Source organism: Ranitomeya imitator, chromosome 8 (genome assembly GCF_032444005.1).
Source record: "Ranitomeya imitator isolate aRanImi1 chromosome 8, aRanImi1.pri, whole genome shotgun sequence".
Lineage (NCBI taxonomy): Eukaryota > Metazoa > Chordata > Amphibia > Anura > Dendrobatidae > Ranitomeya > Ranitomeya imitator.
Genome location: NC_091289.1, coordinates 41,270,506 through 41,285,849, shown reverse-complemented (window position 1 = coordinate 41,285,849; position 15,344 = coordinate 41,270,506). Strand labels below are relative to the sequence as shown.

Genomic DNA, 15,344 nt, shown 5'->3' with positions numbered 1-15,344 from the left:
TGAACTGTAAAGTTTGGGGTTTGAACGGCTCACCTATTGAGACCATTTTCCAGCTCAAAAGTTCAGGTCTCCATTGACATGTATGGGGTTAAGATTAAAGTTCACTTTGAGTTCTGGTACCAGAACCAAACTTTGGACTCATTTCGGTCAAATCCGACAACCCCGAATGTCCATGGGTCCACTTATCCCTAGTCTAAAGTTCTTAAATGGGTAAAACTGCCAAATACTTGTAAAAATTTCCTTCCTAATAAAATTTTTCTCCATTCCAAACTGAGTAATTTTTAATATTGTGTACAGCTACATGTTTAGGATTTCCTAGGTATGAAACTTTCTGATTGTAGGCTCTAAGCTTCAGAGCCTCCTCTCATCGTTGTGAAGTTGGCCGGATTGCCAAATCCTTTTCTGCAGAGACAAAGCTGATTCTGAACAGCTTTAGAGAGCGCACAGCTCGAATCAGTGGCACCAAAAAGCCGCTGGCTGAAACTGTCAATCTTCCAAGCAATTGGGAAGCCATGGATCCTTTCAGAGGATTAAGATACCATTGTACAAGTTGTTGACTGATGTAAAGTTAGATGTTGAATTACACTCTTTTGTGCAATGATATCCCTGGGCCTTTTTATCTGCGCCAAGGTAACCTTTGCTAGATCTGTATACTTAATGGAAGCTACCATCAATGGAGCTAACTGGACCTTAAGTTAGAACATTGGGAACGTTATTAAAATTTAACACACTGAAATAAGACATTTTGTCTGGACACATCTTTAACTGTATTTTATACTCCACATTTCTCAATGAGATAATATACAGTAATCAATAGAACAATGTAATTTTTCTAAAATTCCAACATTTCATAAACTTGAGCATCCTTTTCTGATGGGGTTGTCTGCTGGAACTCTGAGATTGAGGTTCGGAATCTTTTTTTGGTTTCTGCCCCACCAAATTATACTTAATCTTTAGGTGGAGGCCATTGTAACATGTCCAGTAAATTAGTATGAGAAATCATTCAAAATCCTTTTCTGCAATACTAAAAATGACTATAGGTAAAAAAAATCACAAGCAACAGATCAAATCGAATCTGGATCTCCAGAATCCCACCCATGCATGTGGCCAATGCTCTGTTCCAATGGAGAGGTTTTGGCATCCTTTAACGGAGTGTCCCCGTATGAGCAGCCAACTCTCCTTTTCGTTTGCATCAGTCTAATAACCAGGTCACTGCTATAGCTGTAACTTGCCTGTAGAACAATGACGGCTGACATCAGACTGTACATGTAGGTCACCATGATTCTTCAGAAGCCTAGTCGGCAAGGGTACAGTCTTGGATCAAATATCACATCAGAAATTCCAATCTGCGCTTAAGATCTCACAGGTGAATAGACGTAACTCTTGGCAATCCACTTGGAAAAAAGCTTAATGCCGCAAGCATTAGAGGCCCCGAGGTTGCACATTCTGTCACTGCTCATAACCCATATCTCAAGCTTTTCCAAATTCAAAACACAAGTTAAGGACATGATTTTATATCATGACATGGGGATGTCTTAAAAGATGTAGAATGTGCTTTTTCCTCTTCTCACTTTGGTTTGCGTGAAAACAATGGGTAGCATTCGCTGTTATTTGAGAATGACATGGTGGTGAAACTGCTGCCAGAACAGATTACTTAGTATTCTACAAGATCCTTGGCAGTATCCGATGCATCAGTTGTGGTCCTGGACTGGTCCTCGATGTATCGAAAATCACTTTATGTAGAGCTTTTCTATTCGGATATAGATGCTGGACCATTGCACGAAGAGTGTAATCTATTCACTCTGTAGCTACTATAAACTATGGAGTGAAGATGGGGGGGGGGGGGGGGGAAACCCCAAGATAAAATATCTAGCACATATTAAAGTTCAGACATCAGCTGGCATGTCAATGCATAATAAAACGATGGCTTTGTGTCTTAATCAGTGGTAAAACATGCCAATAGATGTTAATAGAAAAAGTTACATTAGAAGGTGAACAGCCAGGAACACGAACTGTTACAAATCTGTCTCGAGTATCCGCTTCCTTCCTCGGGGTCCGCTGCCCACTGCTGTGCTCCACATCGGGTTTTACAGGTTGACCAGAGTGGATCGGTGACATCTTCTCCCTAGACCTAGTTAAGTCCCATTGACACAAACTCACCTGTCTTAGGAGGAAGACTCAGTCCTACATCTGGTGTGCTCCACTCTCTGCGTTTTGTTTGTGCTTGCATCCATCCCTGCTGGGTTTCCCTTCATCCATCCTGATCTTGAGAATCCCAATCGGCCTTTAGAGTCCTTGCAACCCACATGCATTTCTGCTTGCTGCATAAACACCCGGGGTCCATGTGTCCACCTCGAACTAAAGGTACCGTTACACTAAACGACTTGCCAACAATCACGACCAGCGATACGACCTGGCCATGATCATTGGTAAGTCGTTGTGTGGTCGCTGGGGAGCTGTCACACAGACGGCTCTCTCCAGCAACTAACAATCAGGGGAACAACTTCGGCATAGTTGAAACTGTCTTCAACGATGCCGAATTCCCCGGGTAACCATCGGGTTACTAAGTGCAGAGCTGCACTTAGTAACCCGATATTTACCCTGGTTACCATTGTAAAGGTAAAAAAAGTACATACTCACATTCCGATGTTTGTTACGTCCCCCGCCGTCGGCTTCCCTGCACTGACTGTCAGCGCCGGCTGTAAAGCAGAGCACAGCAGTGATGTCACCGCTGTGCTCTGCTTTACGGCCGGCGCTTACAGTCAGTGCGGGAAGCTGACGGCGGGGAACATGACAGACATCGGAATGTGAGTATGTACTCTTTTTACCTTTACAATGGTAACCAGGGTAAATATCAGGTTACTAAGCGCGGCCCTTGCCTTGCGTAGGCGTGTACTATGGAGGACAGAGAATTAACTTCAATCCAATATTGCAGCCAGCGGGTAAGGAAAGGGTGAATCAAAAACCCCAAAACCCCGCCTCCATGGCTGAAGATTGTTCCCTCCAAATTCAGGTGATAGTGTCCCTTTAAGGTGTCCAAGCAACTTGGCTGTCGGACAACTGCTTATTCAGCTGACAACTATCCCTTCCCATAGACTTGGTGGTGCATTCATGTGTTTTCTATGGCAAGAGCAGAGTAAGCTGCTGTCAGACATGTCTGGTGGTGACTTATTTCCAAGAAGAACTAAAGGATTGGCCATTTGTCTACACTGCCTGATCTTTCTCTTCGTCAAACTCATCTGTTGCTGGAAAATTGGCGGGCTCAGTCTAATGGGCACTGTTTTAGTTTTACCAGGAAGAAAAATTCTATGGCCACTCGGTAACACAATAAAAATGTCTTTTGGCCCTCAGTACCTTGTTAGCTGATGACCAATGTCGGGTATTTTAAGTGGTGCAGACATTCACAAAAACCATATACATATAAACCATAAAAAAACCTTTGTTTAGCTTTTTCCAAAGTGCATTGTGGTGTTCGCTCTGCAATCCTCTTGCAGATTGTCTTCCATTACCATATGGTTTACTTACTATTTCTTTGGGCACTATTTACATGGACTACAGGATATGTTCTATGCACATTGGGTGCCAGTATGTGTCACTTTGAGGAGTAAAAGGAGATGGAGGTTTCTGGTTGCCCACATTGCTGCTGGAAAAGTAGTCATTCAACGCTGCTAGTGAGTTACTGAAAACATTACCCGGAAAAATTGCTGCAACTTCTAATACATCTGGTCGATCTTACTGAAATTTGGACTGTATTTTGGTTCATGAGAAGTCATAGTGCAATGAACCTCAGCAGCAGTGAGAAACATCCCCGCACTGAGTGGTCTCACCGACTAGTCGCCCTCCACCACTCTGTAGTTTATGCGTGATGCTTGCCAAATTCCTCTCATTTACAAACAATGTACAGATAGTTTGGAGGAGCGTGTTTTCACTGTGAAAACTTATTGGAAAACTGAGTACTTAACAAGGTGCCAACGTGAGTTTCTAAAGAAGTTTGGAGGTTGAAATCGTCAAATGCTCAAACCATGTATTGAAGTACTACTCTCATCGTACGCCAGGTCTCACTGATAGTAGTGAGAGAAGGCATACGATGATGAAAATTCATAAAAATATGGTGGTTGTCAGCTGACATCAACCCCACAAATATGACCCCACTTGCCACCAAGGCAAGTGGGGGGGGGGGGGGGGGGGGGGAAGCCGGGCAAAGTCTGTCAAGGTTTGGTGACGCCACCTGTGGTATTCGGTCAGGGTGACCGACGCTGCTTGGGGCCCACTGTGGTGATGTGATGGCAGCTAGATGGTAAACCGTCCCCAGGGCTTCCCAGTAAGGTGGATGGTGTGAGGTGCAGACAATAACGAGGACACAGGGTTGCAGTCTCTTTACCTCTTTACTGAAGACTTCAGGATCCTCAATCCAGGGCACTCAACAGGGCTGTCTGAGACCGGCCGGTCCGAAGGCACATCCAGAGTTCCCTTTGCAGGTGGAAATCGTTGCCTACCACTAGCGCCTGTGTTGTAGTGCTTCCCTGCTGAGCATTCGGGATAGTCCTCACAACTTCTATTCTCCATTCTTTCTATTCTCCGTCCCCCAGGTTTATGGCTAGGACGCACCCGTTTGACGGGAAGGCTCGGAGCTCTTCCGGGACCCTAGAAACACCCCTCTCCACACGTTGCACCCTGTGTGTGCTTAGGTGATGTAAGGTAGACAGCCAACCTATAATTAACTGTCCTGCGGTATTTGAAGTAAGGCATAAAGTCAGTTACTTCCTCGGTGTTCCGGGCACCGGCTACACGCCTCAGTAGGATGTTGCCGTTCTCCGGGCACGACTCATAGGCTCTCCATTGTGCTTGATCTCATTTCTCACTGTCCACAATATCCTTCGCTTCGTGTCATTTCTGAGGATACCGCCGCAAGGTAGTGCAGGCACGGTTCCTTTCATTCTTTTTTTGTGGGGTTTTTTGTTCCAATACACAAAGGAAAAACTTGTAACGGAAATAATTTTCTGAAAGAAATACTTCATTTTCTGGAACAACTTGAAGGGTGCCAACCATTTCGGCCATGACTTTATTCAAATGCAATCTTAACTTTTTAAATTGGTCAGCCTGGCACTTTAGCCTTTTGAGCCTTTCCTGGAGATAAGATATCATTGTCTCCTTTTTTGTTTTTTAATTCATGTATTGAATTTTTTTTTTTTTTTTTTTTATTACTTGGCCTATATAATCAGTTCTTGATTTTATTGTAGGTTGTTGCATATAAACCATATAGGCTATTCTCAAACATAGCTAAAGAAGACCAAATAAGAAGATTATGTAACAAATATCCCCACCATGCTCAAACCCCAAGTGGGGGAGCCACCCAGGGAGATATTTAATACCAATCACAAAACGGACACTCCTAAAACTAGCAGCAAAAAGGAAACAATGGAGTTAAAGTCCATGAATAAAAATTTATTTCCAAAATGGCAGCCATAGCCAAAAACATACAAAAATCATAATTCAAATAGACATTACATATAAATGAAAAGGAGGGTGAATAGTAGCAAAAGATGGAACTAGACAGTGTGGGTAATCCTGATACCAAGTTTTATACTCATAAAGTGCGTAGTGCAGCAAAGTGAAGGGGCAAAGGACCAAGTAATGTAGAGCTTCCCTACAGATCTATACTACTGGCTGTATATAAATCTAACTAGCCCTGCGCACAGGCTAAATGACCACTAGATCCGGTCAGTAATCCAAAGCCAAAGAAGGGGAAACCACCAATAATAGGCCCAGTCTGACTGCCCCCTGATGAAGCTGACGCGAAACGCGCGTTGGGGCCACCGTGTGGGGTATCCTGGTCACCAGTACTTGGGTAAGGATCAATATGGGCCTATTGGCGGTTTCCCCTTCTTTGGCTTTGGATTACTGACCGGATCTAGTGGTCATTTAGCCTGTGCGCAGGGCTAGTTAGATTTATATACAGCCAGTAGTATAGATCTGTAGGGAAGCTCTACATTACTTGGTCCTTTGCCCCTTCACTTTGCTGCACTACGCACTTTATGAGTATAAAACTTGGTATCGGGATTACCCACACTGTCTAGTTCCATCTTTTGCTACTATTCACCCTCCTTTTCATTTATATGTAATGTCTATTTGAATTATGATTTTTGTATGTTTTTGGCTATGGCTGCCATTTTTGTAAATGATAAATATTTATTCATGGACTTTAACTCCATTGTTTCCTTTTTGCTGCTATTCTCAAACATATGTAGAAAAGTCCAAATATCCATTAAGTTCACCCTACTTGGCAAGATGAATGGCTTATGCTCTTTACCATTCTAATTTTGCTCCTCCTCAGTCACTAATTCGCTTATGGAAATTTTTCCTGGAAGGAGTCTCAGACAACTGTGGAGACGGTGGGTGCTCTCATCTACTGGTCCGGCTGTCTTTAGAAAGACTGCATGGACTAAGGCTCATACCACTGAGTGCCCACTCTCTCCCCATGGGCAGGACACTACTCAGGCAACACAGGGTGAGGGTAAGGCTTCTTTCACACTTGCGTCATTTGGCATCCGTCGCAATGTGTCGTTTTGGGGAAAAAACGGATCCTGCAAATGTGCCCGCAGGATCCGTTTTTTGCCCATAGACTTGTATTGCCGACATATGACCATCCGTCGTGCACTGGATGCATCATGTTTTGGTGGACCATCGGCACAAGTTCAAGAGAACCTTTTTTTTTGTAGTCGGGTCTGCCACTTCCTACCACGCATGTGCGGGCAGAACTCCGCCTCCTCCCCAGAACTTTACAACAGGCATTAGATGCGTTGGATAACTGCATCCACTGCCCACGTTGTGCCAAATCTCTCTCTCGCTGGGATTAGACATGCTTCCAGTGGCTCCCCACTTTTGGCAGCACCCACAGCAAGGAGATAACTACAAGCTATGTGGCCAGGTGACCTGGCTGTCCCAACCTGGATTCTCTAAACGTCTTTTAGGGTTCAGTGATGGTCAATGAGGCAGCTCTGTATTTCTTCAGTTGGAGTGATGACTCCATGACTTCTGTAATGTAGACTCCCTGAACACAGGCAGATCCCCTTTTTTTTTTTTTTTTTTTTTTTTTTTCTTATTATAGGTCACAACTTCTCATTTAGTCATTCCTCCACAGACTTGGGGGAAGGTGGCCATCCCTCACTGCTGGAGTGTCCAAACATGCATAGATTGTCCTTCATATTGCAGAGCACCAATGGGTCATCAACATATTAACAAACTTTCAAACACTGCTTTTTGTTTCCCAAAGATGGTAGAATGCAGCAAGGGAACAATAATTCAATGACAATAAGGGTCAACAGTCACTCACATGACCTCTAACTCATGAACCTGGGCCTACTAAAATGTCTAGATAGATCAGATTAAATGTGGTGTCTCCACAACAACCATTGCCCATATGCACTAAGGCAGAGGTCCCCAACTCCAGTCCTCAAGGCCCACCAACAGGTCATGTTTTCAGGATTTCCTTTGCATTCCACAGGTGATGCAATTATTACCTGGGCAAGACTAAGGATATCCTGAAAACATGACCTGTTGGTGGGCCTTGAGGACTGGAGTTGGGGACCTCTGCACTAAGGGATATGGGCATGACACTGGCAGAGCCATCAATCCATGTGGCTGCATGGACATTCATTTATTGAGGAGCCAGACACAGAATTCACCATCAGCAACAGTTGATCGCTGTAGGCTAGAAAAGCTGAACCTACAAACCCATTGAAAATTTTTTCCTACACACTGAATGTATCTATCAAAAACGCAGTTGTAGGGTCAATTGGCAAAGTCCCCCTATAAATCACATTACCGCTCTCATGACTGATGGTAGAGTGCTCTGTAGACTGTCCAAACAGTCTCAACCAACGTTATCCCATATAGATTCAATGTTTTCTTGCCCATCGGACATTTACATTGGAGTTAACCATGGATATCAGTGGTTTCTATCATCTCTCAAGAATCCCACATGTGCCCAGTGTTTCTTTTTTTATTGGTGGTGTTGTATGCACTGGACCATGGATGAAGAGGCCTGCAGCTCTTTGGATAGTTTTCAGGAACTTTTTGCTTCATATTGGGTGCAATGTTGGTAGGATAGCTATGGTACTTTCAAATCTGAACCACTGCTCCAAATCCTTTATATTGGAGGACAAGGTCATTGTAAAGGGGACACCTCATTCCAATCCACCATACTGAAGTGCATTGTTCCCTTAATGTGTGTGTTTTTTTTTTTTGTTTTTTTTTTAAGGCTGTCTGTTCCTCTAAAATGAATCAATAGACGGAAGATCTTCTGTCTATTACTATCATACACGTTAATTGTTAGTTGTCTGCATATAGATATAGTACTACACACTATCAATTACCAAGACTTGCACAACAACACACCTACTACCTACAATCAAGAATGCTATAATTGGACCATTGTTCACTATTAATATACCTCTCCAAAGTGTAATTACATTTATGCCAACGGGAGTTTCGATTAATACGTTTATAAAATAAAAGCTAAAAACATTGGGTGAGGTTTCACAATGTCGGCTGCCTGGAAACATTCTACGCATAAAGTTAGGATTAATTACTTTATTTCCGGTTTGTTTTGGACCATTCCAATTATTTGGCGGAAACCTGTTTCAGGTACATCACATACTGTAGCTTTTAACACAAGGTATACTTATTGATTCCATTTGCCTCACCGCTGCCAAAGAATTTTTGTAACTTTTGCTATAGAAAGTTTGAGGCTCATGGTGGGTTTTTGTAGATCTGCTTCTCATTTCAGATACCACCTTACAAAAACAATTGTCCTTTTAATAACACCAATACAGAAATCTGGAACAGTTTCCGGTTGCCAAAACACAGCACCATCTAGAAAGCCACAAAGTACCCCCGATGTCCATCAACTAGAGATGAGCAAATGAATTCCAGCAGCACTGTCAGTATTCCTTGGCCTTTGAATGGGAACCCGGAAAAAGTGCCCTCTACGTATCTGCATCCATTGGCTGTCTTTTAATTAGCCAGGCTAGAGTGATATCACATGTGCATTACACTGCAACATTGGTGTCGCACCAAGCTGATTAATGAAAAGAGTAGTCTTGAATGCTGTTGGGTAGAAGGAGGCTTTTAGGGTTCCCATCCAGCAGGCACAGAATTAATGACCAACCGGCTGGACCAAAGTCCTGTCAATGCGTCAGCTCACTTCTACCATCAACACAATAATGGTTCTGATTCAGCTAAAATCATAGTTCATGACTAAGGCCTCATGTAGAAACCTGATTTTGCATGAGTGCTATTTGTGTTCTTGTGTATAGTACCGGTGATGGTCTACAGGGCCATTCACATGTCCATGATATTCTGTGGACCGCCATGCAAAATGAATGAGTGCCCTCAACTGTCTCCATTGCTCCTTGAGCACCAAGCCATTTGGGATAAACATCTATAGACTGAGTAAATGTGGGACTCTTTGGATATTACAGGTTTTCAATACCTCTTTAAAGAGGTTGTCCAATACTTTCCCATTGAGCTATCCTTAGATGGGCAATCAATGTCTAATCGGTCAGACTTCGACACCAGACAACCTCCCCCCCCCCCCCCAATTACCAGTTCTCGGTGTCGGCAGCCTTTGGACAGATGCTCGCTTGCCAGACTGCTGTTTCTGATAGTAGCCACGGCAGAGTAATGCCCAACTGCCTCCGGATGTGCATTATGCTGCCGCAGCCACTCAGAGGATGGTGCAGCTATACAATTGAGATTTTGACAGGCAGCTGCCAAGAACAGCTGATCAGCAGGAGTCTTGTGTCTGGCCTCAAGCGATTGGACACTGACCTATCCTAAGGATATGTCATGAATGATAGAGTATTGGACAACCTCTTTAAGTAAAGAATATTAAAAGCATCCATCTGAGGCTACATGTTCATTAACCACTCACTTGGCTCATGCAGACGTCCGTATAACACGGTCCAAACATACAAGTCGTAAACAGATAAATCCTAATTTGTGCACATTGCATTATTTTGTAATGTTTTTAGCATTATTGGAGAATCAATGGAAGAGTTATCGAGAATGGGTCTTGTGAACATGGCCTAATATAGGTCTATGTGTAAGCTACAAGCAAAATTGACCACTTTTTATTTTGGCTATAGGCATGTTATCATTTAAAAAATTACTCCCTTCACAAACATTTATGGTATAGTTAGTGGAGAAGTTGCTGTGCATATGCAGCTAGGTCCTCATTTTGGACATGATGCAACAGGACCCCCATTCTCAAAGTAAATGTGGATCCCAGTGGTGGGACGTACATCTAGCTAATATCCACAGAATGTGTCAGATGTGTCAACCTCTTTAATATAAATATATAGTATGATTATATGAGACACCTCTAAACCATAGTGCAGGCTATGGCAAGCAATACATAAAATGATGAGGCCTGGAAATGTGCCGATCTTACAAGTCTAGGTTCAGAGAACTCACCTTGATGCTATAGTACTGTGAGAATAGGTAATGGTGATTGGGGGGAAAAAAGCTTCCAGAATAACTTTTTTTCAGGAAAAAAAAAAAAATTACTTGCTATGACAGACATGTCTCCATTTGGAAAATGAAGCAATAACCTCAGCTGGTTTAATTAGTGTCTAATTGCCTGCAAAGTTAATTATGCTAAACAGAACAGCCTCATTTACTGTCCATTAAAAATGTGTCTAAGCTGATAAATGTGACTAAAATGTATGAAGAATGACAGCCATCATACTAAAACATGGAATTGGATCATACATGTCACGGATCCCAGGGAAGATATCTCCATCATCCTCACCGCTCACACTAATGTCATGAACCAGGGTTGTTTGGTTTCCCCAGTTCTTTCTGAAGGGGATTTGTCTATATCCCACTTCCCAATTCCAGTTTGGAACTTGCAGCTCTGGCACCCCCTTAATGTCAGATCAGACAGGGTACTGCACCTAGGATATTTAGGAGCCATCAAGGCAGTCTTGCTCTGTACTGGCTAATGGGCACACTGCAGTGAGGGCAATATAACTACTCCCACTAAGGCGGGAACAATCATTATCAATGCCATCCGTCGCTACCAGGTTTCCCAAACGCACAGGACAAATCCACTGCCACCAGCTCCGATTTCTTTATTAACTGGTCCGGAGCCAACCCAAACTAGTAGCGTAAGTCACTTCAGAGGATGTGACAGTACGTTATAGAGCAGGGAGAAACCAAACTAGTTTATTTTACTCCAAAAGGTAGGCAGTGTTTTACAAACTTATAAAAAAGATATTTAAAAGTAGGCAAGATATCGTATGTACAAACGATTGCAAATAAAAAGGGATTAACAGAAGAATAGCAACTTGCAGTTCTTTCATATCATTCGATGGTACACTATGCAGTGGCTGGGGGAGGGGACCTTCCCCTAAAATCTTCAGGTTAGATTGCACATCTCCTGGCAAGACACCCCCCCCCCCCCCCCCCTCCGATGACCTTATGGGGTGGGCAGAGCTGTGGAATACACTGAGTATATGAAAAACCATCATCCCACACCTCTCGGCGTATGAACCTCGTAGAGAGATGACATCGTGTCGTTATGCTCAGCATGACATAGGAATCCGTTTAAGTAGACATGGGGTAGCTGTGTGACCCATTACATAGTAATTCATTTCTCAATTGTGCTGGTTCTGGAACCTAGAAAACTCACTGGCTGATAGTTCTACCGAAGCACATGTTAAATGTATTTGTCCCACTTCTATCATTAATCGGTGCTATATTTACATCTGCAAGGATCTAGAAGCACATGGAAAAACACAAGGTTCCTAACTGTACTTTCAGTTTAAAGCCATAATACTCCTCAGTGAAGGTTGCTGGCATGCTGGTCTCGCGTTACAGCTGCTAAGCAGGTGGGAGGGGGAACCATGGCATCTTCTGAAAATTACTCAAACCATGGCATTTTTACATTATCATGACACTACACATAACTGAGAATCGGCCTCCATAGCTGAATAAAAGGGGTTTTTACCAGAGTGAGATCTAATGACTAACACTATTCTCTCCTGATCACACACAGCTCTGTAGTGAGATAAGAGCTCTCAGTACAGCACAAGTGAACTTAAGTCTTAGTTGTAGTGCGGCGTTACAGCACGTGCATGGGTTCAATTAATAAAAATTAACCTTCACAATATTCTCCAGACATTTTATGGTCTGACCACATGTGAGAATGAAAAGTACACTGTCTTTTTATGCAAAATCTAAATATTAACCCTTGTTACTAATGTTTCCTTTATTTTAGTGATTCGTGCAAGAGTAATCGGAGAAAAGATGATTCCCTCCCCAAATTCTTTTGGCGCTACAATCCAGTATGAGATCAAAATGATCAAGGTATTGAATGCTGCTTTTGTCCTATTAAAGGGAACCTGTCACCTGAAATTGGCGGGACCGGTTTTCAGTCATATGGGTGGAGTTTTCAGGTGTCTGATTCACCCTTTCCTTACCGGCTGGCTGCAATATTGGATTGAAGTTCATGCTGTCCTCCGTAGTACACGCCTGCGCAAGGCAATCTTGCCTTGCGTAGGCGTGTACTACGGAGGACAGCGAATGAACTTCAATCCAATATTGCAGCCAGCGGGTAAAGAAAGGGTGAATCAGACACCTGAAAACTCCACCCATATGACCGAAAACCAGTCCCGCCAAATTCAGGTGACAGGTTCCCTTTAACCTTTACTTTAGAGGCCAGTGACAATTTCTATTGCTAATGACAAAACATTTAGATGGGTCAATAATTGGAAAACCTAGGGAAACCTTTTTTGCTAGCCTGTTTAAATAGGCTGACAAACACTTGACGAACAAGCATACTGATTGATCGTCTGGTGCAACGATCTTTAAGCTGGATAAAAAAATCATTGTTAACCTATATTCACCCATCCATGTGAATTTTACCATCGATGAGAAACAGACTTTTTTTTTCCTTCAGGTGTCCCCTTAGTTACAAATCTTATTATTTTTTTTTTTTTTTCTGAAAGGATGCTTTTCCGTGGTCTTTATTGGCTGTAGGAAGAGACAAAGGATCCATAAGATAAGAAAGTCTTCAGATTTCCATCTGTTTCATAGATCCATGTAACTCTATGGATTGATGTGCTGAGAAAAATAACTAACAGACCTTTTACAAGGATGTGTGAATAGACTTGAGCAGCACATCGTACTGTGCAAGAAAAATGGTATTCTAGGCGCACAGAACAATCGTTAGAATATCATTTATGTGCACAGAAAGATTATATTAACGATTGTTCTGAGCACATAGGATTGTGTTCGGCTGGTCTAAATGACCGCTGATCGACTTGCATGAAGTCAATAAGCGTATGTTTAACGATCATGATTGTGCCTCAACCCGGCATTACTATTCTTAAAAATAAAGTTGAGAACCCCTCAAATGCAAGTGTGGAGAGAGAATTATGCCATGATCAAGGTCAGTCACTGCTAATGCCTGACAGTGGCCTTTAAAGGGCACGATCATCGATTTCACTCATGTATAGGTTCCAGCTGCCAAAGGTGACATGATCATGGGTGACCATGGCAGCTAGGGGTCATTGCTTCCATATTGCTTCTCCTATTAAGCCCACCCAGTGGTAGGGCTCCATAGGAAGACCTCAATTTAACAATATATTGCAATTCTGTAATATTACTGTATATAATAACATTGAATCATCACTGGTTCAAGTCCCCTAAAGGGAGTAAAAATATAAAACATTTTTTTAAAACATTACAAAAGTTTAAATCACTTCCCTTTCTCAAGTTTTAAAAATAAAGAAAATATGCATTTGCATATGGTCAGGTCTGTAAATCTATCAAAACATAACACTATATAAATCATCAAATCAGGCTTTTTTTCAGCTTTGAATAGATGTTTTTGGATGTCGCAATTCTCAAACAATACAATAAATCCAAACATCATGCATACCCCAAAATTGTATCAGTAAAAATGGTTCAGTTTTCCGAAAAGAACCAATTACACTAATTTTACTTTAAATAACGCAATTAATATATTTATAGATGTTCAAAGGATTTGACAACGTGACAGATATTAACTTTGTGTACACCTCGGCTGAATCTTCTCTCTGTGGAATAACGTTGGAGAGAAAGGAATATCTCCTAACAGGTAAGATCTCGTGTAAAGATTTTTTTTTTTTTTTTTCCCATAAGTTTCAATTAGCCACCCATCTTCTACTAACATCATAATCGTAAATGTCCGAAAGGCTCCCGGAAAACGTGTCATTAACTCGCTGACATCAACTCTTGGACCCCTAGATAACTTAAGAAAAGTCTCCCTAGATCCTATATCCTGGTGATACTTTGTGTGGGGTAAAGTCAAAACCAATGTCCGGTTCCATTTAAAGAATATCTTTCTTGGGTCTCGTGCACACAACCGATTTTTCTCGGACGAGTTCTATTGTGGTTTTCATGGATGGCACTTGTGCCTACAATGTTTTATGGGGCTGTGCATGTCTGATTGTATCCTCTAACCGACCAGTTGGTGGAAAAATTTTCCCTCTCCATGTATGCGAATAACTTTAAAGTTTGATCAGAATAACCCGTCCACTTTTCTTGTATGTGGAGAAACCGGTTGGTGAACCAGTTGGTTATAGACTTGACTAATATCAATATTTTTGTACTACCTAATCTTCAACAGTCCCCAACCCTCCCCTATGATTATATATCTTCAAAGAGCTGTTCTCAACTCAAAAGCACCGCACCTACAGATCTTTTCCAACTTCTAATGAGCTAGAGGCAGTTTCTGATCAGTCGTCAGAATGAGCCCCCCCCCCATACTCTCCAACTAGTCATGAGCGAGTGTACTCGTTGCTCTGGTTTTCCCGAGCACGCTAGGGTGACCTCGGAGTATTTGTTGTTGCTCTGAGATTTAGTTTTTGTAGATGCAGCTGCATGATTTGCAGCTCCTAGACAGCTTGAATACATGTGAGGATTGCCTGGTTGTTAGGAAATTCCCACATGTACTCAAGCTGTCTAGCAGCCGCAAATCATGCAGCTGCATCTACAAAAACTAAATCTCCAAGCACGCCAAATACTTGAAGGACACCTGAGCATGCTCAGGAAAACCAAAGCAATGAGTACACTTGCTCATCACTATCTCCAACCTAAAATACTGGGAAAAATCTGCCTGAGTAATGGCGGTCTCAATAGACAAATAGTCCACATGGAAAAAGCTAATCTAGTGTCTGTAATATGACCACTCAGTTTGCAACGTTTTCAGTGGGTGCAGGGATTCTGAGCCGGGACTACAGATACACGTGCTTCTCGCTATATTAGAATATCAAAATGTTAATTTATTTCAGTTC

At 42.3% G+C, this 15,344-nt stretch overlaps 2 protein-coding genes across 2 annotated transcripts in view; one reads left to right on the top strand and one right to left on the bottom strand.

Annotated features, from left to right (window-relative positions):
* Positions 1 to 15,344, bottom strand: part of SYN2 (synapsin II) — a 309,739-nt gene that overhangs the window by 109,394 nt on the left and 185,001 nt on the right. The window lies entirely within an intron of this gene.
* TIMP4 (TIMP metallopeptidase inhibitor 4) overlaps positions 1 to 15,344 on the top strand; it is a 28,554-nt gene that overhangs the window by 4,174 nt on the left and 9,036 nt on the right. The window contains exons 2-3 of the mRNA XM_069736778.1: positions 12,284 to 12,372; positions 14,041 to 14,146. Coding sequence (XP_069592879.1) covers positions 12,284 to 12,372; positions 14,041 to 14,146 — 195 coding nt within the window. The remainder of the gene's footprint in view (positions 1 to 12,283; positions 12,373 to 14,040; positions 14,147 to 15,344) is intronic.